The 24,479-nt window shown below is 54.9% G+C and overlaps 2 protein-coding genes across 18 annotated transcripts in view; one reads left to right on the top strand and one right to left on the bottom strand.

Moving 5' to 3' along the window:
• The window catches only part of PIK3CD (phosphatidylinositol-4,5-bisphosphate 3-kinase catalytic subunit delta), a 53,518-nt gene extending 41,530 nt beyond the window's left edge, over positions 1-11,988 (top strand). For 6 of the 12 annotated variants that reach the window (XM_072819722.1, XM_072819716.1, XM_072819718.1 and 3 more), the window contains 19 exons: positions 337-516; positions 861-1,010; positions 1,520-1,609; positions 2,662-2,883; positions 3,742-3,838; positions 3,927-4,057; positions 4,483-4,533; positions 4,602-4,769; positions 4,862-4,983; positions 5,125-5,268; positions 5,399-5,498; positions 5,663-5,841; positions 5,930-6,042; positions 6,307-6,385; positions 6,947-7,114; positions 7,731-7,854; positions 7,964-8,109; positions 8,292-8,424; positions 8,709-9,062. In XM_072819722.1, the coding sequence (XP_072675823.1) occupies positions 337-516; positions 861-1,010; positions 1,520-1,609; positions 2,662-2,883; positions 3,742-3,838; positions 3,927-4,057; positions 4,483-4,533; positions 4,602-4,769; positions 4,862-4,983; positions 5,125-5,268; positions 5,399-5,498; positions 5,663-5,841; positions 5,930-6,042; positions 6,307-6,385; positions 6,947-7,114; positions 7,731-7,854; positions 7,964-8,109; positions 8,292-8,424; positions 8,709-9,047 (2,736 nt within the window). In that variant the 3' untranslated portion in view covers positions 9,048-9,062. Of the gene's footprint in view, positions 1-336; positions 517-860; positions 1,011-1,519; positions 1,610-2,661; positions 2,884-3,741; positions 3,839-3,926; positions 4,058-4,482; positions 4,534-4,601; positions 4,770-4,861; positions 4,984-5,124; positions 5,269-5,398; positions 5,499-5,662; positions 5,842-5,929; positions 6,043-6,306; positions 6,386-6,946; positions 7,115-7,730; positions 7,855-7,963; positions 8,110-8,291; positions 8,425-8,708; positions 9,063-9,104 lie in introns of those variants that run through there. The other 6 variants (XM_072819724.1, XM_072819725.1, XM_072819728.1 and 3 more) reach the window with 5 other exon arrangements.
• The window catches only part of LOC140630114 (beta-catenin-interacting protein 1), a 155,274-nt gene continuing 141,707 nt past the window's right edge, over positions 10,913-24,479 (bottom strand). For 4 of the 6 annotated variants that reach the window (XM_072819729.1, XM_072819730.1, XM_072819735.1 and 1 more), the window contains 10 exons: positions 22,014-22,176; positions 19,018-19,074; positions 17,692-17,849; positions 16,408-16,556; positions 15,874-16,100; positions 15,215-15,385; positions 14,686-14,831; positions 13,415-13,550; positions 12,957-13,141; positions 10,913-12,499 (listed from right to left, as the gene is read on the bottom strand). In XM_072819729.1, the coding sequence (XP_072675830.1) occupies positions 12,302-12,499; positions 12,957-13,141; positions 13,415-13,550; positions 14,686-14,831; positions 15,215-15,385; positions 15,874-16,100; positions 16,408-16,556; positions 17,692-17,849; positions 19,018-19,074; positions 22,014-22,176 (1,590 nt within the window). In that variant the 3' untranslated portion in view covers positions 10,913-12,301. The remainder of the gene's footprint in view (positions 12,500-12,956; positions 13,142-13,414; positions 13,551-14,685; positions 14,832-15,214; positions 15,386-15,873; positions 16,101-16,407; positions 16,557-17,691; positions 17,850-19,017; positions 19,075-22,013; positions 22,177-24,479) is intronic. The other 2 variants (XM_072819731.1, XM_072819733.1) reach the window with 1 other exon arrangement.

The following is a 24,479-nucleotide window of genomic DNA, read 5'->3' as shown; positions in this document are numbered from 1 at the left end:
CTGGGGACTCCAGCCCATTTGCAGTGTCCAGGCTGCTGTGCCTGCAGGGGATGCTTCCCCGTGAGACTTCCCCGTCCCCCACCAGCATCCCAAACTCACCCTCCTCCCAGTGGGGCATCCATGCCTGCGAGGGACTCAGGCAAATATCCCACCGGGCAAGCTGGGTGAGGCAGACTGACCAGGTGGCCTTGGTCATTGGTCCATCCATTCATTCAGTAAGGATTTCCTAGGTGTCGGCAGTGTGTGTTCATCAGACTCTGCCTCGAGTTGCAGGCGATGTGGGGGGGGACCTATTACAGACACCTAGGCAGCTCTGACCCTCCCTCCTCCCCGCAGGAGAGCTTCACCTTCCAGGTGTCCACCAAGGATGTGCCGCTGGCGCTGATGGCCTGTGCCCTCCGGAAGAAGGCCACGGTGTTCCGGCAGCCGCTGGTGGAGCAGCCGGAGGACTACACGCTGCAGGTGAACGGGAAGCACGAGTACCTGTATGGCAGCTACCCCCTCTGCCAGTTCCAGGTAAGGGGTGGGGTGTGGGAGAGGCCCTGCGCTCAGGTCCTGGGGTCCCCGTAGCCTGTGCCAGGGCCCAGGTGGTATGGGCAGCTGGGCCTTTGGCCCCTCTCCAGCACGATGGGACAGGCCTTTGGGTGTCACAGCAACAGTGTGCCCTTGCTGGGCTGCCCTCCCCGTGAGCACGAGGAGGGCTCCATCCTCAGGATATGGGTGGGGGCAGAAGAGTCTGCAGGACAGGCCTGGAGGGCCTGGGATAGGCGGTGGTCAGTGTCGGGGAGTCCTCGGGTGGCCAGTTACCCAGAGAATATTGGGGCTGCCCTTCGACCACTCACTCTGCCCCCCTATCTCAGTACATCTGCAGCTGCCTGCACAGCGGGCTGACCCCCCACCTGACCATGGTGCACTCTTCCTCCATCCTCGCCATGCGGGACGAGCAGAGCAACCCTGCCCCCCAAGTCCAAAAACCACGCACCAAACCACCCCCCATTCCCATGAAGAAGGTGAGCCGGTGCCTTCTGCTTACCCTCCCATCCGTCCCTTCCTCCCTGCCACTGTTCAACCCTAGAGCACAGTGGCAACCGCTGTGGGCTGGCAGTGGGTCCAGGGCCCCTCATCTCATGCTCCTTGGTTGCTCAATGTTGAGAGTTGGGCCTGGAGCTTGGCCAGCGCCCACAACGCTGGTGTGCTGGGTTGTGGGGTGCTGTCTGAACTTCTCAGGGCAGCCCCCCGGCCTGCTCTCGGGCTACCCTTCTCATGTCCTCCCGTCCCCCTGTGCTAGGCAGAGGGAGAACTCCATGCCCTGTGGAGCTAGGGGTCCTGGGGCACCTGCACGGCAGGTTTGCTGGCAAAGGGCAGTATTGTGGGTGGACACCTGAGCCTTGTCACAAACCGGCAATGCTCTCACCCCACCCACGAGTGGCTATGGGCCTTGCTGGTGGCCAGGGTGCCAGCCATGGGAACCTCCCCTGGATTCCTCTGCTTTGACGGCCCTCCCCCCCCCCCCCCCCAGCCTTCTTCCTTGTCCCTGTGGTCCCTGGAGCAGCCTTTCTGCGTGGAGCTGATCCAGGGCAGCAAAGTGAATGCCGATGAGCGGATGAAGGTAGGGGGCTCCTGGGGGGGAGGGGGGGATGTTTTCCGCACAAACAAGGTGGCTGTGGTCTAAAGGGGTGGCAGAGGAAGAAGGGGGGGGTCACATGAAAGCCACCTGACCACATTACCCAGCATCCCTGCCTGGGGTGGTTGTGAGCCGCTTCAAAACAGGAAGGGGGGAGGGGAGCAGGCTGGCCGGCCAGAGAGGCTAATTCGTAGAAACCAGGCCCAGTGAGTTCTGGGTATTTGACTTTGGTGGAAGTTGTGGGGCCAGGCCCAGGCCCAGGGATGTGGGAACTGCAGTCTAGGAGGTGACAGGTGTGGGAGAGGAGGAGGTCCGGCTTGTCCCCAGGGCCATGGGACTCCCAGGGGGCCCTCGGGAGGTGTGCTGCCTGGACCCCTAGGGGCCGAGCCCTCTCTGGGCCATTCACACACCCATCTTCCTCAGTTCTCAGGACAACCAGCAAGGTGCTTATTTCATTGTCCCATCTGTTGGACGTTACACCTGAGTCCTCAGAGGTCGAGAGTCCCATGTGGAGCACTTTTTCTTGGGCTGATTTCATGAGCCTGGCACGTCTGGGTTTCCCTAATAGCATGGAACACTGGCCGGAGGGCCATGAGGGCCGTGATGGTGGAGTCAGAGGAGGCAGGGAGGGGTGTCCAGGTGGCATGAAGTCCTTCCCTGCCCACGGGGCTCATCCAATTCTGAGCAGTGAGAGGAGTTCTTGGGTATCAAAGCAAGAAGGGCCCCCTGGAGTTCCCAAACCCTGGTGGGGACACTGAAGCCCCAAGCAGGGCAGCGACATGCCCTGAGGTCCCACAGAGTCATGGGGAGCCCATACACAGCCCGCGGTGCCCTCCCCTTCACCCTGTGGCCCTGTGACCCAGCAAGCAGTCAGCTGGCCCTCTTCTGTGCCACTCTTCCGAGCGGGAAGTGGGTTTCAGGCCCTTGTGAAAGGAGGACGTTTCAGAGCTTTGAGCCTTACGTGGGTGGGAGGACCTTGGAGAGGCGAGGGAGGCTGAGCCTCGGCCACCCGTCACCTACACCTGTGTCTTCCCCAGCTGGTGGTGCAGGCTGGGCTTTTCCACGGCAATGAGACGCTGTGCAAGACGGTGTCGAGCTCGGAGGTGAGCGTGTGCTCAGAGCCTGTGTGGAAACAGCGACTGGAGTTCGACATCAACGTGTGTGACCTGCCTCGCATGGCCCGTCTCTGCTTTGCACTTTATGCTGTGATCGAGAAGGCCAAGAAGGCTCGCTCGACCAAGAAGAAGTCCAAGAAGGCGGTGGGTGGGCCAGGCTGGGAAGCGGGGGCCAGGCCTCCGGAGTGGGCATGCTGCAGCCCAGGGCCACTCCCAGCAGGCACATGCCCTGGGCATGGGGGTCCCCCGGAGGGCTGGCAGGCCCTGGGTCCCCACCCCGGCCACCACCCCTGGCATGTGATGGCTCTGGGTTCTAGGGCTGGTGAGCAGGGTGACTCAGAACATCGGGCCTGAGCCGTTAGGCCTGGTAGGAACCCGCAGGCAGCTCTGTGGCGTGGCAGGACCAAGACACTGTCCTCACAGGGAGCAGGGTGGCCTGAATCAGCAGCCTGCAGGGAAGGAGTGGTAGGTCGGCACTGAGTCACCAGGCCCAGGATGTGACTTGCCACTGAGCCATGCCAATTGAGCCACCGCTGAGCTGGGCTAGCCTTCTGGGGCGGGTGTGGTTGGCTTGGGGATAGGGATGGATCTGAGAGCAGGGGGTAGGGATGCATCTGAGGGCAGGGGGGTAGGGATGCATCTGAGAGCAGGGGGTAGGGATGGATCCGAGGACAGGGGGTAGGGATGCATCTGAGGGCAGGGGGTAGGGGTGCATCTGAGGGCAGGGGGTAGGGATGCATCTGAGGACAGGAGGTAGGGGTGCATCTGAGAGCAGGGGGTAGGGATGCATCTGAGGGCAGGGGGTAGGGGTGCATCTGAGAGCAGGGGGTAGGGATGCATCTGAGGGCAGAGGGAGCTGAGAGGTGCTGGACCTTGCCAGCTTCCTCACAGGGAGTCCAGGGGAGGGCAGGGGAGCTTGGCCTGCAGGCTACGCCCACCCTGCAGCTGAGCAAACGGAGGCTGTTCGGCGGCTGGCCCTGACCCGCCCGTGGTCTTTCCCAGGACTGCCCCATCGCCTGGGCCAACCTCATGCTGTTTGACTATAAGGACCAGCTCAAGACCGGTGAATGCTGCCTGTACATGTGGCCCTCCGTCCCAGGTCGGCCCGGTGAAGGGAGAGGCTCGGGGTGCGCGGGCTCCCAGATGGTGGCATCCCCCACGCAACTCCCATCTGTCCCTGTGTCCAGACGAGAAAGGGGAGCTGCTGAACCCCACAGGAACAGTGCGGAGTAACCCCAACACAGAGAGCGCAGCGGCCCTGGTCATCTGCCTGCCTGAGGTGGCTCCCTACCCCGTCTACTACCCCACCCTGGACAAGGTCAGCCTCCTCATCGCTCAGGGTCTGGGACTTGCCCCCGGGGCTCCCCAGAGCATGGTTCCCCCCACCATCCCCTGAGCGGCCCAGGGCTGGGGCTTGGTCACCACACACATCTGGGGACTTCTTTAACTCTCCGGAATCCTAACATGCTCTAGGGCAGTGGTTCTCATTCAGGGCCACTTGGCTTCCCAGGGGACTTGGGGCCATGTCCAAAGACACATTTGGGTGTCATAGCTAATGGGACAGATGCTCTTGGCACCTGTGGGGTGGAGGCTGGGGATGCTGGGCATGAGGCAGCCCTCACCACTGAGAGCAGCCGGGCCCGAGGCCAGGGATGCTGAGGGGTGGACACCCCCCCACACCAGGGCCCTGTCAGGCCTGGCCCGGGGCTGGGGTCTCCACTGAGATCAGGCCGCTTATTGCAGATTCTGGAGCTGGGGCGACACGGCGAGCATGGGCGCTTCAGTGAGGAGGAGGTGAGCTGGGGGCTGTGGGTGGTGGGGTGCTGAGCTGGGCCGCAGCTCACCCTGCCTGCACCCCTCAGCAGCTACAGCTGCGGGAAATCCTGGAGCGGCGGGGGTCCGGGGAGCTGTATGAGCACGAGAAGGACCTGGTGTGGAAGATGCGGCACGAGGTCCAGGAGCGCTTCCCCGAGGCGCTGGCCCGCCTGCTGCTGGTCACCAAGTGGAACAAGCATGAGGATGTGGCCCAGGTGGGGGGAGGGGCAGGAGCGGGGGTCGGGGGCGGGCGGGGGAGCCTCCTGCCCGATCGCACCTTGACCACCTTGACCACGGGCCCCCCCAGATGCTCTACCTGCTGTGCTCGTGGCCTGAGCTGCCCGTCCTGAGCGCCCTGGAGCTGCTGGACTTCAGCTTCCCGGACCGCCACGTGGGCTCCTTCGCCATCAAGTCTCTGCGGAAGCTGACGTGAGTCCTGCGAGCCCTGGGCTCCCTGCTCGCTGGGGAGGGCTGCTTGGGCCCCGCCGCCTGGAAGGTGGAGCCCGCGCCCCGGAAGGACTGAACAGGCCTGGGGTCTGCTCAGGTGAGGCCCGCCTCCCTTGTCCACAGGGACGATGAGCTTTTCCAGTACCTGCTGCAGCTGGTGCAGGTGCTCAAGTACGAATCCTACCTCGACTGCGAACTGACCAAGTTCCTGCTGGACCGGGCCCTGGCCAACCGCAAGATTGGCCACTTCCTCTTCTGGCACCTCCGGTAGTGGACCTGGCGGCCCCCCGTGTCTCCCCAGGACCCCGGGGAGGAGGGGCCCCTGGCCTGCTGGCCTCATGGTCGCCCGGCTGGGTGCGAGGGTGCAGCAAGGCTCAGCCTCCCTTCCTCCCTCCAGCTCCGAGATGCACGTGCCATCCGTGGCTCTGCGCTTCGGCCTCATCATGGAGGCCTACTGCAGGGGCAGCACCCACCACATGAAGGTGCTCATGAAGCAGGTGAGGCTCAAGCCCTGAGGCCCTGCCCTTTGCCAGGCTCTGGCTGGCCGTTTAGAAGGCCCTGCCCACTCCCCCAACACTCCCCCTGCCCAGTCCTTCCCCTGGGCCAGGGCTCAGAGCGCCCTTCCTGGCCTCCTACACCACTGTCCTATTCTCCCTGCCAGGGGGAGGCGCTGAGCAAACTGAAGGCTCTAAACGACTTTGTCAAAGTGAGCTCCCAGAAAACCACCAAGCCCCAGACCAAGGAGCTGATGCACCTGTGCATGCGCCAGGAGGCCTACCTGGAGGCCCTCTCCAACCTGCAGTCCCCACTGGACCCCAGTACCCTGCTGGCTGAAGTCTGGTGAGCCCCGAGCCCCCCTGCAGGGCCACCTCCCGCCCTGCCAGACACCCTGCAGAGGGGTCCCTGCTGACTGCTCTCTGGCCCACAGCGTGGAGCAGTGCACCTTCATGGACTCTAAGATGAAGCCCCTGTGGGTCATGTACAGCAACGAGGAGGCAGGCAGTGATGGCAGCGTGGGCATCATCTTCAAGAATGGGGACGGTGAGCAGGCTGGCTCAGGGCGGGATCTGTGGATGCTTGGGCCCCCCACCCTGACGCGTGCCACTCTATGCCCCAGGCAGTGGGGGATGGATAGGGAGGGCAAGCTGGGGAGATGGGGTCCTGGGATACTGGGGCCTGGGTCCCCCATCCCCATGTGTGCTGTGCTGCACCCCGAAGGGAGATAGGGGTCCTGGGACTCGGGCCCAGGCGAGGCTGGGAGCTGAGAGCCCGCCAGAAATTCACACTCTTCCTTCTGGGGGACAGACCTCCGCCAGGACATGCTGACTTTACAGATGATCCAGCTCATGGACGTCCTGTGGAAGCAGGAGGGATTGGACCTGAGGTGAGAGGCCCTCCTGTCATCCGTTCGCACTTCCTGCAGGCCTAGGACCCTGTCCCCAAGGAGGCACGCTCTGTCAAAGCCAACATTGCCACCTCAGTTGGAAAAGGGGTTGTTCTAAGAAGAGCAGAGACCAATTTAAAATTAGGGCCCAGAGAAGAGACAGGGCCACAGTAAGAGTGGAAAAGGTCAGGCCTGGCGCTTGGCATCTGTCTGGCTCCATTGTTTCCTGTGCCCCATGCATGCCTGGCTTCCTGCCCTATCTTGGGAAGCAGTGGCATCTTCTTCCAACCACCCGGATTTTTCTCTGAGCAAACCTGAGCTTGGCCACAGCACAGCCGTCTCTTCTATGCACCTTGCATGCAAGTGCTGACCTCTCTAAGGAGCTTTCCTTCGGAGTTCCAGGAGTCAAAGACTCCTCCTCAACACCTCTCTTCTCCTTTTCAGCATCTCCTCTGGGTATTTTGCTGTCTTGAGCTCCCCTGGGCGGGGGCGGGGTGTCAGGTGCCCCCTGGGACGGCCGGTGGCCATGGCATTTCCCTGTCTCTCCTCCCACCTGGCTAGGATGACCCCCTATGGCTGCCTCTCCACCGGGGACCGCACAGGCCTCATCGAGGTGGTGCTTCACTCGGACACCATCGCCAACATCCAGCTAAACAAAAGCAACATGGCGGCCACAGCTGCCTTCAACAAGGATGCCCTGCTCAACTGGCTCAAGTCCAAGAACCCAGGGTAGGCTCTGGGTCCTAGGGGCAGATACCCTCTCCTTTCCAAGACGTGCAGTGTAGTTTAGGAGTCAAAAGTGAGGCACAGGGCCCATGACCATCTCCATAGCTTCTGGGCTCAGCCGAGGAGCAGGTCTGGTCTGTTGGGGTGGGTTAGGTCTCAATCCCCCCACCCTGGTGTCTGTTAGCCATCGCCATGTAAGGACAACTCTCAGCTTAGGAACATAAAACAGCCACCAGTTATTATGGGCTCACAAATCTGTAGCTTGAGCTGGCTGAGCTGCCTTGTTCTTTGGCCTGGACTCACTCCTGCAACTGTTGGCTGCTGGTTGCTTGACTGGCCCGGATGGCCCCAGTCATGTGTCTCCATGTGGCCTCCCCTCAGCCATCAGACCAGCCTTGGCTTCTTCCCGTGGCACCGGCTTAGGTTCAAGAGCTGCAAAGTGGTGTTAAGGTCTGGGCTCTGGGATGAGCCCAACACTATCTCCTCCATGGCCCATTGGTTCAAGCAAGTCCTAATGTCCGACTCAAGGGGAGGGGACGTAGCCCCCGCTTCTTGGTAGAAGTTGCTGGGAAATGGTCGTCATAGTTTTGAATCCCCCTTCCCACCAACGCATACACAGGGAGGCCTTGGATCGAGCCATTGAGGAGTTCACCCTCTCCTGTGCCGGCTACTGTGTGGCCACTTACGTGCTGGGCATCGGTGATCGGCACAGCGACAACATCATGATCCGCGAGAATGGGCAGGTAGGGGCAGACAATGGCTCCTTTCCTCTGGCTTTCTCCATCCCTCCGGGCACCCCCTACCCCCATCTAGGCACTCTCCTGTCTGATGCTTCTCCTTCCTTCTTCTTAGCTGTTCCACATCGATTTTGGCCACTTTCTGGGTAATTTCAAGACCAAGTTTGGAATCAACCGTGAGCGAGTCCCGTTCATCCTCACATATGACTTTGTGCACGTGATCCAGCAAGGGAAGACGAATAACAGTGAGAAATTTGAAAGGTGAGGATGCTCGGGAGGGGGGCACCAGGCTTGGTGCAGGGTTTGCAGGGTCGGGTCCTATAAGAGGAAGCTGGGGTGGGGGTGACCGGAGGGTGTGGGGGCTATTTCCAGGGTGAGAGCAGGGTGGGAATGGCTGGGAGGACCCAGAGCCCTGCCTCCCACCTCCCTCCACCCCTGCACAGATTCCGAGGTTACTGTGAGCGAGCCTACACCATCCTGCGGCGCCATGGGCTGCTCTTCCTCCACCTCTTTGCCCTGATGCGGGCTGCCGGCCTGCCTGAGCTCAGCTGCTCCAAAGACATCCAGTACCTCAAGGTAAATGCCAGGCAGATGGTAGCCCCCACCTCCCCCAGGCCCACCTCTGGGCATTGCGGCCTGTGGAGCCCTGAGCATGGGGGAGCCCACAGGGCATCCCCAGTGTGGCTTCCTCATGCCACCTGTGACCCAACCGCGGGGTCTGGTGGAGACAACCTGGTTCTGTTGCATATGTGTTGGGACCTCCCTTGGGCCACCCTCTTGTGGCTCCTCTTGTACAAGAGGGCTGAATTAGTTACACTCCCTCTCTGTTTAAAATGCTTTTCCTCCCTGTGTCTTTTCAGTTTGGGAGAAGCTGGGGGTTCATGAGGGTGGTCAGCCCCAAGCCCCTCTTTGGTGCCTGGTCCATGCAGAATGAAGCTGCCCCCTCCCTCCCCCTGGAGTTAGTTTCCAATGCAGAAGACAAGGCCACATGTCTCCCACCGCTCCCCCAGGGGGCCGAGACTTCCTGGCTCGAGCTGGCATCTCACTTTGATGGTGGGTCAGGAGGCCCATCTTGGTTTGGGATCAGAACCAAGAGCTTTTCCCAGGGGAGAGGTCGGTGGGTGTCTCCTGATTTCCTTCCTGCAAATTCTTTCAGGAGGGAATTTACAATGTTGGGGGCAGAGGGGTTGCGGCATTGAGCTCCCAGTGGCCCCCTTCCTCCGGTGGAGCTCACTGCTTTGATGGTTTTGCCTCAGGACTCTCTGGCGTTGGGAAAGACAGAGGAGGAGGCTCTAAAGCACTTCCGAGTGAAGTTTAACGAAGCCCTCCGGGAGAGCTGGAAGACCAAAGTGAACTGGCTGGCCCACAATGTGTCCAAAGATAACAGGCAATAGCGGCCCCTTCGGGAACCCTTGGGCCCCGGAACCAGGCACCCTCAGCTGCCCTTTGGGGCCGAAGAGCCGAACTGCACCCCATGGGAAAGAACCTACACAATTGCCTTTTGTTTACAATGGTTATTTATTTATGACTTGAAATGTTTCAGGAACTAAACAGCCATACATGGAAATGCATCCTTTGCGCAGGGGTGGGTGCCGCCCTCCAGCACCCCCGGTCAGGGCTCTGATGAGATGACACTGTGAGTGGGGCTCGGGCTCCTGGGAGGCTGCATCTTGCCAAGGACTGTAACCCTGAGTCTTCCAGCTGGTGAATCGGGACCCAGCAAAGACTGCTCTCCCCGCCGCCGGGAAGCCTGCCTTCCTCACAGGCTCCTGCCGGGCTGCATGGGCTTGGGCTCCTGGCGGTCAGCTGGCACCCGCCATGTAGACGGGGCCCCCACGACTCCGCTCACCCCCTCCACCTTCGTGCTCTCTCCACTGAGTGAGTGCTGGGCAGCTCCCAGAGGAAGCCTGGGTACCCTCTAGATTCAGGGATGCTTGCTTTCCACTTTTAAAGTGACTCTTGGGTACGGGAATCCTCTCATCTCTCTGCTGTAAAGCGATTTTGTTTGCGGGTAAGAAAAAAAATAGCCAAACTACGTACTGAACCTTGATGGCTCAGAATGGCCTCCACCCCATAAAGTATAATATATGCTGGTCCTCAAGACATTAAAAAGATTTGAGCTTGATGGAGCTCAACCATGGATGCAGGTGCAAGCAGGTCAGAGTACTTTGTGCAATTATCTGCCTCCTGCCCTCGTAAAGCAGGTTTTGAGGGTGGGAGGACTTGATCTCCAGAACTCTCCCTTTTAAGAACCTGCTGTGAGGAATCAGGTACCAGAAATGTGAGGTGGGTCTGGGGTGGAATCTTCTCCTCTGACGGTACAGTTTGCTTGAAGCGGTTCAGGCTTAGCCTGAGGTGGATGTGAAGAGCTCTAGAGATGCCAGGTTCCTGGGCCTCTCCCAGCTATCTGAAGCCAGTGCTAGAGAGGGGACGAGGAATCTGGGTTTCTCAAAGCCCACGGTGATCCTAATGTATTAGCAGCCGCCTTGGGCCACACCCAGCGACACTACTGGTCTCTCGAAGGCCTTTCAAGGCCCAGCAGAGCTGGGGTGGCTGCCCTCTGGACAGGTGCGTGGCTTAAAAAAAAATAGCCCAGGTGCTGACCTTTTTTGGTTAGGTGCAGTCCAAAGGCAATAAGTGCCGCCCCCAGAACACCACTGACCACACTCTTGTCCTCATCTAAGTGCTGAATTCCTTTGCCCCACCTCGCCAGTTTGGAAATAGGAAAAGACGAGTGTATATCTCTATGTCATGTTATTTATTGAAACACGTCTCTGCGCTTCCTGGCATTCTGGTTCGGGTACCATGCCTGTGCGCTGGCAAGAAGAGTTTTTTTTTTTTTTTTTTCAGTCTTTTAATGTTTCTCTATGGGGAAGGTGACTTCAACACAAGAGATGTGGGTTAAAGACCAAGCACTCTGTGAAGCCCTGACATGAGAGGTAAAAGCATACCAGAAGAAATAAAAGCCTTCTTATGTTGTTATCAGGTCAAAAAACAAAAACCAAAAAGCAAGAGGATGCAAGATTAAAACAAAACCAGGACAAAACCTGACACACTCTGCCACTGGAGTTAGAACCAGCACTTTATTGTAGTGTATACACGTTCTGACCTCATCAATATACACATCTGGAAAGTGACACCACGCGGAGTCCGCATTAGCATCTATCATTGTCTACACAGAGCAGCTACAGTGACAGTACATGAGGATGGCCACACACGACGCAGGACAGCTGCATTGTCCTCGAAACTAGCAGTTATGATCACAGAACAGTATTCAAAATTATTTTCCCCCAGTTTTAGAAATCTAAAATTTTACATGTAAATTAAAAATGAAGTGCCATAGGGGTTTTAGCTCATGACTTGTCCTCTCCTTTTCCTTCCCTGCCAGGCTGAGCAGCAGGGCTCCTCACTCCTGGGGAGTGGGGCTTACCTCTGGGGCTGCTGGAGGGAAAGCTGGCACTTTGCCTTTGGGCCACGGGGCGTCCTTGGGAGCGTGTCTGTCCTCAGACGTTCTGAGTATGGACCCCTCAGGTGGGTTCTGACTCCAAACCAGGTGGCCAGACGCTTTGCACCATCCACACGTACACTCACCAGCAGGGCAACGGACATCTAGTCGGTGTGAACCCAAGGCTGCGCACGAGGAGTCCAGCTTCCTGCGCAAGGAGCTGCCGGTCATTGGAGGAGTGTGTGAGGCCAGGGACCCGGGCACCCTCTCCCCTCTGCCAAGTCAGAAATGGGAAGAATCCCAAAAGAAAGCCCCGGCCATTTCCAGCCTCCAGAGTGGGGTCCCTGATCCAGTGCCCTCCTGCTGAGCAGCAGGGGGGGTGGCGGCAAGTCTGTGCCCCCTAACTGCCTGCTACCCTGCTGAGGGGGTACACCCAGCAAGGCCCAAGCAGGGCAGCCCCCTCTCCTCTCGGGGCAAGGGTGGGGCAGGAGCCCATGGGGTCTCTCCTGCGCTGTGTTTCAAGCTTCACTTGGCATGCCAGTCCTGGGTGACACGAGCACGGAGGACACGAGGAATCCCACTTTATTTACAAAATATTAAAAAGTCAGTTTGTCATCTACATATTTAACCCCCATTCTGCCATTTTATACATGCACTAGTTTGGAAAAAAATAAAAACTTAAAAAAAAAAAAAAAGGGAGAAGAGGATTACGAGGTGGGAGTGAGCAATTTGAACCCTTTGCCAACGAGTCCGGTCATCGCAGCTTCTCCAGAGGCGCGAGGGGGCCGCACAGCGTGAGCCGTGGGGAGCGAGCAGCAGTTTCCCACATAACTTAGGAGCGGGGTGGGGGGGCCTACACACCAAGCACAGGCGCGTGGGCGGCGACAGGGAGGGTCTGTAGACCTACTGGCCAGAATGAATTTGTACACCGTGGACCCTGGGGACGGGAGGACACGTGACGGCAGAGTCTCCTGAAGCAGGAAGCAGGTGGGGGGGCGGCCTCGTGGCTCAGTAGCTGAGGGTGGAGTCATCCCACTCTAGCTGTTGCTGCCTGTTCACGTTCTGCTGGTCCCCGTGCTCCCCCTCCTCCTCCTCGCTGCTTTCCGACTCGGCACTGGTGATGTCATCCTCCTCTTCCCCATCCTCACTCTCTTCTTCCTCCTCCTCCTCTTCTTCCTCCTCACTGCTGTGCTGGTCCTCATATGTCTGATAAAGAGACAGCACATGAGCCAAGCCCCTGGGCCCCACCTGGGTGCATGATCCGAATGTCCCCTCCCCTGCCATCCACCTGCCGGAGCCGTGCAGAAAGGGAACGCTGCATCACACTCCACGTCCATGGAGGGCTGGACTATGCTGGAGGTCACCCCATCCCAGATGAGAGCAAAAACAGCTCTGGTCACCACCCCCAGGGTCTGTCAAATGGAGGGAGTGTTTCTACACTGACTGGGTGGCACGAGCTGGAGTAAGGCCTCGCTGGACCCCCAGTTTGCCTGCCTGAGGAATAGGAACACCTGCCCATCACCAACTTGTCACGTGGATCGAGGGACATGTAAGCCACGTAAATGGGGAGATGCCAGGGCCATGCTGCATTTCCAGGACGAGTGTCGCTTAGGCCCTGGCCTGCAGTGGTGTTTGGTCACGGGGGCCGCCTGCCCGCACCTACCTCCATAGGGTTTACAGTGATGGTCAAGGCAGAGTCATCCCAATCCATCTCATTCTCCTTCCCGGTGTCCTGGTCCCGCATGGTTCGCTGATGTGCAGCCCGGATCCGGAACACTCCCAGGATAATCATGAAAACCAGGAAGCTGACACACACCACGATTACAACAGTGGCGGTGCTGGGGACAACTGTAACCGAGAGGACACAGGACTGTGATGTCGGAACCTGCCCCAGACAGGGCTGTGCCCTCAATCTTCCCTACACACACGTGGATGCTTTGTGGGCTGCCCACCTCCTGCCCTGCTGGTGCTTTATTTAGTCCTTCGTGGTGGCACAGAATCACAGAGCCCAGCCGGCTGTAGCTATTGGGACTGGGGGCTGGGCTCCCGGCTGGAAGTGGGAGAGCATCCCCACCATCCCAGACCTGACCCAGATGGCCCTGCGGCTGCTCACAATCCTACCTGCGAACGGGTGGGGGCTGGCCAGGTTGTGACCCGAGAGGTCAACGAAGGCATGGTGCTCCGGGTGGACAAACTGCGGCTGGGCAGCCATGTGGCTGGCGTGCTCCATGGGGCTGGCCGCGTGGATGACGTTCACCTGTAGCAGAGAGACAAAGCAGTCCAAGTGAGGCCCAGGGCAGAAATGTGGCTCAGAAGCGACCAGGACTAGCGCAACTCAAAGGGGTCCCTGGACCAGCACTGCTGAGCGGACGACAAGGGAAAAGAACATAATCAAGGGTCAGCTCTTGGAAACCATCCTGAGTGCTTGATATTGTCACACATCCCAGAAATAGAGCGCTGTTCTAAGAATTCCTTTTTATTGTATTTCATAAAAAGAACCTGTCCACAAAAGACTAGAAAAGCCACCAGCACCGTCCTTCATTGCGGGAAGCACCAGCACAGCCCATTTTCCCGCTTTTCCCCCAAATCACAACCACATGAAAGAGCACAAATCATAACCATTTATTTCCTTTCAAATCTGTTACCCTGTGGCTCAAACAAAACCCTCCTCAATTCTTCGGCACCGTGACTCCAGCATTTGCTGCTCTGAGCTCACCGTGCAGAAATTCAATTGCTGAAAATCACTCTGGGCCCATTTCGCCAGACCACAGAGGCCCTGAATAATGAAGGGGCTGCCGTCCAGGCCTGTGGAAGACTTCAGAGCAGGGTGAGCACCCTCTGATCACTATGCCCTGAGTCACCACCACCACCAGGCTCAGCAGACAGCACAGCATCCCTCTCTACGGGCCAGCCCCACTTCGGCACCCCTCTCTCCTGGGCCAGCCCTATGTTGGCACCCCTCTTCTCCCAGGCCAGCCCCACATTGGCACCCCTCTCTCCAGGTCAGGCCCACACGGGGACCCCTCTCTCCCCAGGCCAGCAGTCTGCAAAGAATCTTTGGTTCCCCGGGAACTGCTCTTTCTCAAGCAGTATCAAATCTCAACAAACCACCTTGGCCCTACTCAGGAGGTATTAACTGCCTCTGGCTCTAACCACCTCCTTCCAAAGGCTCCTCAGACTTCCACGAAAGGGGTGTACCAGCTGCACCCTGCCCCCCAAACCTTGCAGGTCTGACCTGCAGCAGCCCCCAGAAAGGCTAGCGCACCTGGGAGGTACCCCAACAGTTGCCACATAAATGTTCTAAAAATGCTGTTTGCAAGTATAAGGGCCGTAGGTGGATGGGCACCAAATCACCCACCACTGGCCCTTCCCAGAGGGGGCCCTGCACCCACCTCCACCTGAAACTCGTTGCTGACATAGCGGCCATTCAGCTCCGAGCAGACGAGCTTGAACTTCCGGTCAAGCAGAGACCTGGTGTGCCAGTTCCGATAGCGCAGGAGGCGTAGAACCTCCTCGTAGCTGGCCATGGTGTCCACACCTATAGGGAGAGGGTGCAAAGATCTCCTGGTGACTGGGGTCAAAGCCAGGGTCAGGGGTAGGCTAGAGTCAGGCTCAGGGGTGGCTGGACCATGAGGGCACATGTTCTGGGTTTCTGGTTGCGGGGAGAAATGCAAGTGTGTGGGCACATCTGCCCCTCTCCAAGGGGGGTGCCATCACCTGCCTGACTTCCACCCCCTTGTCAGGACAGGCAGTAAGGTGATGCCTGTACTTCCCTTCATGCCAGGAGAACATGTGCAGCCCACACCGATGCTGGTGAGCCTCTCCTCTACCATCGCTTCCAGGACTCTCCCAGAGCTTGAAGGTGACGGGCCCAGGGCTGAGGCTCACACTCTGCCCCCAGCTGGGCCTTGGCCTGCTCACCTGTAAAGACCATGCCCAGGTCGGAGCCGCTCACTGCAATGCCCTTCTGCTGCAGGCGGGCCATGTCCACCTCCAGGCTCTCCTGGGCTGGGTTCAGTTCCTCCCCGTCCACCGTGACCTCGCAGGTATCCAGGTCGTGCACGATCTCCTCAGACACCAGCGACTCTTGAACTACAAAAACAGACCAAGCACCCTTAGCAGAGGCCGGGAAGCCCAGGGAGGCCAGTCACATTGGGTGGCCTGCTGGCTCTCCTGGAGCTCACAGAGCCCTTTAAAAGACTGACGCCAGAGGCCCATTCAAGAATCGGGGTGCTTTATGTGTCTGGGAGGACTGGTCCCCAGGCAGCCCTAAGAATGGGGAGCCCCTGTGCAGCCAGCAGGAGCCACAGTGTCCCCTACAATCGGCCCAGATCCTTTCAGATCTGGACATCATGCCAGAAAAGGAGGAAAGGACTCTTTCAGGTGGGTTTCCAAAGAGCATAATGAACTCTAGACTGTGGGTCAGATTCTGGAAGCAGACTGAAGAATAACATCAAAACATTCAAATCTTAAAAATCTCAGAAGAACACAACACACTAGGAAAGTAGTGGCTGTGGGGGCTCAGCCACCTGGGTTGGAGCCAAGGTGAGGGTGACTATTCCAGGCAGAAGAGGTGTTACCTGTGGGGTCCTCGTCCCCTTCCCCTTCAGGCTCCACTTCTCTTGTGATGGTGCTGATGATCCGAAGCTCGGGGAAAAGGAAAACTCCTTCTGGGCTTTCAAACTCAGAAGCCGCTCGAGCAAAATGGTGGACCCCACTCAGGCTGATCTTGGGCTCTTCCGGCTGCAACACCATCACGTAGCCATCCACTGGGGGCACGGAGATGCAGGCGGCCTCGTTAAAACACCTGCCAACAAGAGATGGAGGAGGCAAGGGTCAGGGCTTCAAGAAGCGGTTTTGTAAGCTACATACACAATGGCCTATGGATTGCAACTGACTGGATCCCCCAAGCACCGGGAGCACAGAGGCTGCCACAGGCCAGGCACAGGCCTCCGACACCATTCATAAACACTGTCCACACCCTCTAGTAACAAGCGATGGCTCAGCTGTCCTTACAGAAGGGAGGCTGGGTTGTCTTAAAAACTTAAATATACACATTTTCTTCTCGAGAGTCATGAGGAAAGGCAGCTTTATAGTTAAAAATCAGCACATACTTGACCGTGCTGGTGATTTTGAGTCTTCGGATCCCAGGTGTGGGGAATTGCCGTGAGTTCAGATAGGCGACGTGCTGCATGGCCTTATCCAGCTCCCCAACATCGTCTCCCTCCAAGGTCAATGCCAACTGACTGGGGTTGGTATGGATCTGAAATCATGCCAGAAAGGGAAGAGAAAAAGGGTTCTAACTGTAAGAAACTGAAACCACACACATGCTGGCAAACAGGGTTTGCGGGGGACTGATCTGCATCAGTGACCTGGCGAGAAATAGCTCACATAATCACAGTGACAAGACCCTTTCTTCAAGGATAAACACCGAAGGCACAAATATATCTGTGGCATAATAGAGGGGCACCTGGCGGGCTCAGTGTATTGTGACTTGTGATTGCGGGGCTATGAGTTTGAGTCCCATGTGGGTATAGAGAGAACTTAAAAAAAGAAATAAATCTATTTGGCCTCTGTCCCCAGTTTCTGATACAGGGTCCGCCCAAACCCTGGAAATTTCCTGAGTGACAGGAGCACCTTTTGTTACATGTAACAAGCTCCTTCCAAGCACACCAGCATCTGTGCTAACGAGCAGGCTCTGGGTGGCTGAGATGGTTTCAGGATGGAGCTGGCTGCTGAAATCAGCCGTGTAACTACAGGGCTGACACTTTCAGTCCCAACCCTGACCCTCTGGCCAATGATTTAACCAGCTGTGCCTACATACAGAAGCTCCATAAACACCCCAGAATGATGGGGTGTGTGGGAGGGTGGCGCTCCTAGAGAGGGTGGGGAAGCTCCTTCCTGTTCCCTACTTCCTTGCCTTCTGCCTTGTCGCCATCTGGTTGTTCCCGAGTGGTATTCTTTATAGTAAACCAGTGGTAGTAAGCAAAGTGTTTTCTGCAGTTTTCTGGATAGGTCAACCAAATTACTGAAACTGAAAGGTGGGGGGACTTTGGGGATCCCTGACTTTGTAGCCAAACTGGACAGAAGGGTGGGTAACCAAAGGGCCTGACACTTGCCACAAGCATCTGTGGTGGGGGGGTGGTCTCATGGGGCTGAGCCCTCACCTGTAGGGTCTGTGCTGACTCCAGGTAGTCAGTGTCAGAAGTGAACCCAAATGTGGGACCCTCACAGGTGCCTGGAGAGTTGGGGAACTGGTTAGTGGAAAAAACCCTACACACTTGGGGTCGGAGATGTTGTGAGTAAAAACAAGCCAGGATCAATCACATATCAATCCTTTGCCAATGGCCTGCATACTTGTGAGCCAAGGAAGTCGTGTGAGGGAATGCCAGGGTTACCTTCACGCCTCTACTGCTGTCCTCAGGGACTTGCAGGTCCAGCCCTTCTTTGCAGGTATACAGACAGTCAATCACCTTCTTGTCCGCGAGTTTCCCAGAACGGATGGTTAGGCCAGCCAGATTACCTCGGAAAAACTGGGTCATGTGCAGGTCACCACCTTAGGGACACACGGATCAAAGCAGGCAGTTATTATGGGCACAGCCCGGGGCCTCCTGCTTCACTTTTCAACGCAGTGTTACCAGTGGTGGCAGCTTGATGGAGGGACATGCGGGTTAGTTCGTACCAAATCCTGTTAGCCTTGCAATCTACATGGAAGTGCAATGGAGAAATTAAATCATTTATGATCATGCATGTGACCTGGAGACAAGAGGTGTTGGGGGTCCCTCACCTGACGCCCAGAAGCCAAGAGGTCCCATGAGTATCCCTGTGCAACTGACCACTCCCTGGAAAGGGTGGCCTACATTGCACCCATCACGCTGGTGCACAGGTGACATTTTCCAGCAGCGCCAGGCTGGCGGATCACTGCCTTCTCAATCAGGTGGGTCACGCACTGGGCTGCTTTTTCTAACCGAGCACACTTGGGGATACACACAAACTTGGGAATGAACCCACGCCAACAGGACAAGGAAGATGAAAGGGACGCTTACTCTCCCTGTTTGCACATAACAGGCCTTGTGTGGCTTATCTGGTTGAGTCCCATTGTGCCCGGCCCCCACTACTAAGGACAACTGGGAACTGACGGTGTTATAAGGAAGACAGAGACCCAGAAAGTGGTCCTGAGGGGCTGTAGCCAGGAGCCAAAAGCAGGTGAAATGGAACTTATTCTCGTAACGACGAAGGAGACCAATGTCCAAGCATGTCTCGTTCCTGATAAGGACTTTAGACACTGTGAGCCATCACCAGGGAGTGAGATTTCTAAGAAGCAGATGTTTAAAATTTAGTATTGGTGAGGACAGAGTATCTAGTAATGAGTTTCTTCCTGTCCTGTGGTTCAGCCACATGGGAAGCAGGAGGTGGCCTCCCTGATGTGGCCTGTGAGATTTCAGCAGGGAGCCTCATGCAGTGGGATCAGGGGTACATATGATGGTGGGGAGGGTCTCATTAGTGCAGTGCATTAATGAGTCATTTGCCCTCACAGCAACTGGGATCAGACTGGGCAAAGGGTCAACCCCATGAAGCACTGAGGGAGCTTAATGCAAAGCAGCAGCTCAGATGGTGTCTGGGATGAAAATGCAACTCGGGCATCTCATGCGAAATGTGCAATGAATTGATATCTCGTCTTTAAATGAAACACAAGAGTGAACCGTAGGGAAAGATCCAGCAACCTGCAGAGGCCATAGGCACAGGTTCGGTTTCATTGTCATTTTCAAATGCTGGATACTCTGTAGAAGCAAGACAAAGACAATAGAGAAGGACCAAGAGGTTAGGCTCTTCACATTGGAACTTGAAAATTAGTCTTGAGAAGCTACCGAATATAAAACACAAAGAGAAGAATTCCCATCTGGGCCCCCTTGGAGACATGCCTCCCATTCCCCAAGCAAGCTTGGACCTGACTGTCTTCTCCTAGAGTTGTCCTTACCACCCCCTCCTCCCTGCCTGTCCGCATTCTTCTTTTATCTCCTCTCTGTACATCCACCTTGCCAAAACACAGGCTGACTTCACAATGAGATGAACAAAAGCACGTCCACTGAACTCCCGATCGGCCTCTGCTACTTGGGGCATTTTAAGGAGGCTGCTTACACAGATGGCAGAGCTGTGCCAGAAATATAAAACCAAGCCCCAGGCCCACAGTACCATTCCCCTGACAGGGAGGACACGTATATAGACAAAATGGGACAGCACATGTAAGCATCCAAAGCCTGGTATATGTATGGTGAGTATGGACAAGTGTGTACTTTTGTGAGCTCCAAACAAGTTCACTTTGGTCTAGACTCGAACCCCTAAGTCACAGAGAAATGAAGGCATTTTTATTCACTTTATCTGAACAGAAAAGGAGAATCTGAGGTTTAGGAACTCACCTGGAGAAACAGGTGGTAGGCCTGGGGCCTCTAACCACTGATCCCTCTTATAGGTCCCAGGCCAGGGTTCTGACAGTAACACCAGCCTGATGACTGAGCATAGAATCTCCACTTTCCAGATCATGTCGTGGGAGCATCCACAGCCCAGGGCACAGGCCCCCACACCTCCTGCCTAGAATCAGTGGGGGGACGTGCTGGGGACAGGCCAGGGGTGTGAGGCTGCGCTGGTATGATGCCTCCATGTGCCCCGAGAACACCATTACAGATGACATTTTGGCTGATGAGCGTGAGGCTGAGGCTTACACACAAGCCCACCACCGTGAATTTGTAAGGAAAGTGGTTTCAAATCTGCTGAAAGGAGGAAGATCTTCCTGCCAGGTAACTAAATTTTATAAATGGTGTGTTTGATTTGGGAACTTAGGCATGGTTTTCTGGCTGAGGATTTCGAGCGGCTGAGGCAGAAAGAGATGAAGCTGATGGCTACTGGGTGGCAGACGCTGTGACACAAACAGGACCCGGGAAGCAGCTGGGAATAGGGGGTTTACTTCGACCCAAGCAGCACAGCTCTCAGGTTTGCATTCCTACTTTTATAACAATGCAAATTGTTATTTAATTTGGGAAGCAACTCTGGACTGAAATGCTAACACTGAGCGACTAAAACATTTCCTATTTCCCTGATGATCTGTTCCTCATTCTTTGGCCTTTTTTTTTTTTTTTTTTAAGATTTTATTTATTTATGACACACACACACAGAGACAGAGACACAGACAGAGGGAGAAGCAGGCTCCCTGCAAGGAGCCTGTTATGGGACTTGATCCCGGATCCCAGGATCACACCCTGGGCCAAAGGCAGACGCTCAACTGCTAGGCCACCCAGGCGTCCCCCTTGTTCCTTGGCCTTAAGGTCTACGGTCTTAAGGTTCATAGATTAACTGTCCCCAAAGATAAACTGAGTATCAACTAAAGAGGTTCATTCTAAAATGCTGCCTTAACCTTTCTCAATTTAGAAGGATCTGCAGGAAAATGATGACGTTCAAATTCTCTGAAATTAAAGCAATGCTGTTGTGGGAATTAGGCTGTTCTGCAAACTTCTCGCCCATGTCAAGGTATGATGTTTCTACAGGAAGAAGAACATACTCAGAAGGTCTGTTTAGCAGGTTTGGGCTGTGATGGTGACCCCGTCCAGTGTGAGTGGTCACGTGAGGGCGTGAACCTTGAAGGCAGACTCGGAGGTCCGTGAACTTGGGCGGGGAAGATTTTGTGCTTATTTCCACTAATTTCTGAAGCTTAGCTTTTCCTCTGGGAATGAATGTCGGCTACAAAGCACAGTAGCTCTGGCTGTCATGGCTACTTCCTAGCACGCCGTGTGGCTGCAAACATCACAAAGCCCATCACTGCTTCCAAATTACCTGCCGCTAGAGCTTGTTCTCCACTTGTTCATGAAGCAGCACAGGCATTATCATTTCAAAATGTTAGCCTTTTAGTGCTTTGGTAAGTCTTTCAATTTAATTGGTTACCTTGGAAATCCTATGTATTTTGTTGCATAGATTAATAAAAAATTATCCTGAGAAGGGGTCCCCATCAGACCATGGGCTCTCATGCACCAGTTTCAGGGGTTCAAATCCTGAGTCCAAGATTAACCAGTCGGGTAAACCCTGGGCCCTGATCCTGTTTCTTTGGCTATAAAATGAGACTAAAAACTGCTCCTTCCCCCACAAACTTACTGTTCAGGATTAATGAAATAATGCAGGTAACCGCCAAGCAGCCTGCCAGTTAGAACATATGAATAAATGCTACTGTCGCTTTGGTGGTTTTCTGATCCCATCTCTGGTCTTGCAGCAGAGATGTCCTGAGAGGAAGTCTCTTCCAGCACAGCACCTGTGGACGGCGTTCCTGCTGGGCTGGCCAGCACTAAATGCTCTGGAAGAGTCCCCTGGGTCAAAGTACACCTACAGTTCTGTGCCTGATGGTCAGCTGCCACCTCTTTATTTTTTCGAGCTTTTCAATAAACAGATTAATTTACAAAACAATCCCTCACTTGCACTCTCCCTCCGTGAAAGGCTCCCTCCCAGGTTCCCAGGAAAGGTGATGATTGCTTCAGTTCTGTAACACATGGTTAGTGAGCGCCCCAGACAATGGCATCATCAGTGTCCCCAGAAAGGCCAGGCCCGGAAGAAGGGACAAGCAGATGAAGCCCATGAGGGTCAGGGGTTAAGACACCAAGATGAGCCTGCTTCCACCACTAAGGCCACAAGGCAAGATTTCATTCCTATGACTGGGGAAGAGGGTGCCAACGACCATTACCTTGCCAGCAGGCCCCAACCACGAGCTGAGTTTCGATCTTGGATGGATGAAGTGGGTAATCCTCGGTGACAGAGAAGGGCTCGTGAGAAACACCGTCCACATAGAGAATCACGCTTGGGAATTCTACATTGAGGACGTAGTGGTGCCACTCCTCATCACAGACCTATGAGAGGCCAAGGGAAAAACCAGAGCATGAAATGTCTACCTTCCCTCTTATCCAGAGACAACAAATGCCATAAACTGGATACTGAGAGCAAGTCACCCATAAAGAATAATGTCTTCCAAAAAAGGAAAGATTTTTAAAAAATCTAACAACAAAATACATCTCATTCACTCAACCACATCTCACCCAAAAGGGCCAAGGTAAGACTATCACATCTAGGACATTCCAGACCAGGGGGGAGTGCCCAATCATCATGTGACAGGGCCTCAGAATACAGAGCTGCCCAATTCTCTTTGGCCAATAGTCTGACACCAGGAGATTCGCATATTGGCAGGCTGGACAGCCTCCCACTGAGCCAGCTTAGCCTGCAAACTGGCCATGCTTCCTTTTCTGGATCAAAATGAAAAACACCTCTGATCTGAGGATAAGGTATGCTGGAGCACATGCATTTTCTTTTTCAATTCAAAGGTGATGAGCTAAATAAATGTGAGCAATACAGCTCAGAGGGCATGATAAATTAAGCTGCACTCCTTCCCTGTGGTGAATGAGCACCCCCCTCGCTGCCCACAGAAAGTGCTGATCGGCAGCCTCCACGGCCCCTTTGGACCGGCACTCCCTGATCTTTGGCTTCAGAGAAAGAGGCAGGTACTCGAACAGAGATAGGCAGAGAGGAGACGGAATGAGATCATGTTTTTAAAAATGTATTCCTAAATAAGCTTGCCCAATTAATACATTCTTAAAAACTGAACCCATGAGAACTTAGACTAGAAACACCACAATAAATGAAGAAATTACTAAAGAATATCCCCCAAGAAAAGCAGCTGCTCCTGATGAGTTTATTACAAAAAAAGTTCAAACCTCTAACACTCGCCCATGTCTGCTGCATATACATAATGTAGAAGTACGTATATATTACACGAAACATTTTTATTTATTTTTATTTATTTTTTTTTACGAAACATTTTTAAATGAAGGAATTGCACGGTAATTCATTTTTGAGGTAGGCAATATCTTAATTTCGGTTTGTTTCTATTTAAAACAAGTTCTGTAGTATTAGCTTCTTCAAAAGGAATTTCTGTACGCCTAGTTATTTCTTTTTTTTTTAAGATTTTATTTATTTATTCATGAGAGAGACAGAGACAAAGGCAGAGACATAGGCAGAGGGAGAAGCAGGCTCCCTGTGGGGAACCCAATGTGGGACTCGATCCCAGCACCTTGGGAATCACACCCTGAGCAAAAGGCAGAGGCTCAACCACTGAGCCACCCAGGCATCCCTGTACTCCTAGTTCTTGAAGTATTGCTGGTTTCTGGGGCATCAGCTGAATGACTCTGTATTTGGAAGTCCATCTGGCTATCGTCAAAAGTCCCTGAGAGTATTCTGAGAAGACAGGGATAGAACTGGCATACTTTTCTGGTTTCCCTGAAAACTGGGCAATGGTAAAAGCCAAGCCCAAAGCGGCAGACAACCCATGACATTCCTTAGTCCGATGCCTGTGAGCACCCTGAGATGCGTGTGGAGAAAAGCAAGGGGGCTCCCGGTCCAGGGGATATCAGAGAGTAAAGAGGCCATGTTTGTTGAGATGCTTAAAGCCAAAAACTAGGAAAAGGGTTATGCTACCCAACTCCCTCCTTTGAAAGTACAGAAAAAGTAAATTTATGTAAAAATAAAGAGGGAAAGGATCACAACTCAATCCCATATGAACTTTTTAAGAAAAAGAAAGAGATTTGCTGGAATAATATCTCTCCAGACCCCCTTTCAAGACACGCTAGTGATAGACATGAAAATGATCATCTATGGTCTCAAAACACACTAGAAATGTCAGGAAAGTGTCACACAACACAAAAGAACATAGTTCATGACTAGAGCAACTAGACTAGATGGTTTAACAAAACAGGAATGACTTGGATAGAAAGTGAAGGATACAGATACAGAAAACAGGTAAGAAATACCAACCAAAGGCAAAGGGTCCCCAGAGAAGAAAAGCAAAGTGATGAAGGGGGCATGCTAAGAACTGTTAACAACAAACACCATCAAAAACTTGCCTGAAATACCAAACAGCTTTAAGCTCCATACTAAAAAAGGGCATACCACATATCTGGGAAAACAGACCCCAAACAATTTAGTCTATATGTAAAATTAACTGGCTTCAACTAAGAAAAGAAACACATCCTGGGGCGCCTGGGTGGCTCAGTCCTTTGGTGACTCAGGTCATGATCCTGGAGTCTGGGGACCCTGCATGGCATTGGGCTCCCTGCTCAGCGGGGATCCTGCTTCTCCCTCTCCCACTGTCCCTCCCCCACAG

Source organism: Canis lupus, chromosome 3, assembly GCF_048164855.1.
Source record: "Canis lupus baileyi chromosome 3, mCanLup2.hap1, whole genome shotgun sequence".
Taxonomy (NCBI): Eukaryota; Metazoa; Chordata; class Mammalia; order Carnivora; family Canidae; genus Canis; species Canis lupus.
The sequence above is the reverse complement of the archived record's forward strand: the minus strand, read 5'-3'. Positions and strand labels throughout refer to the sequence as shown.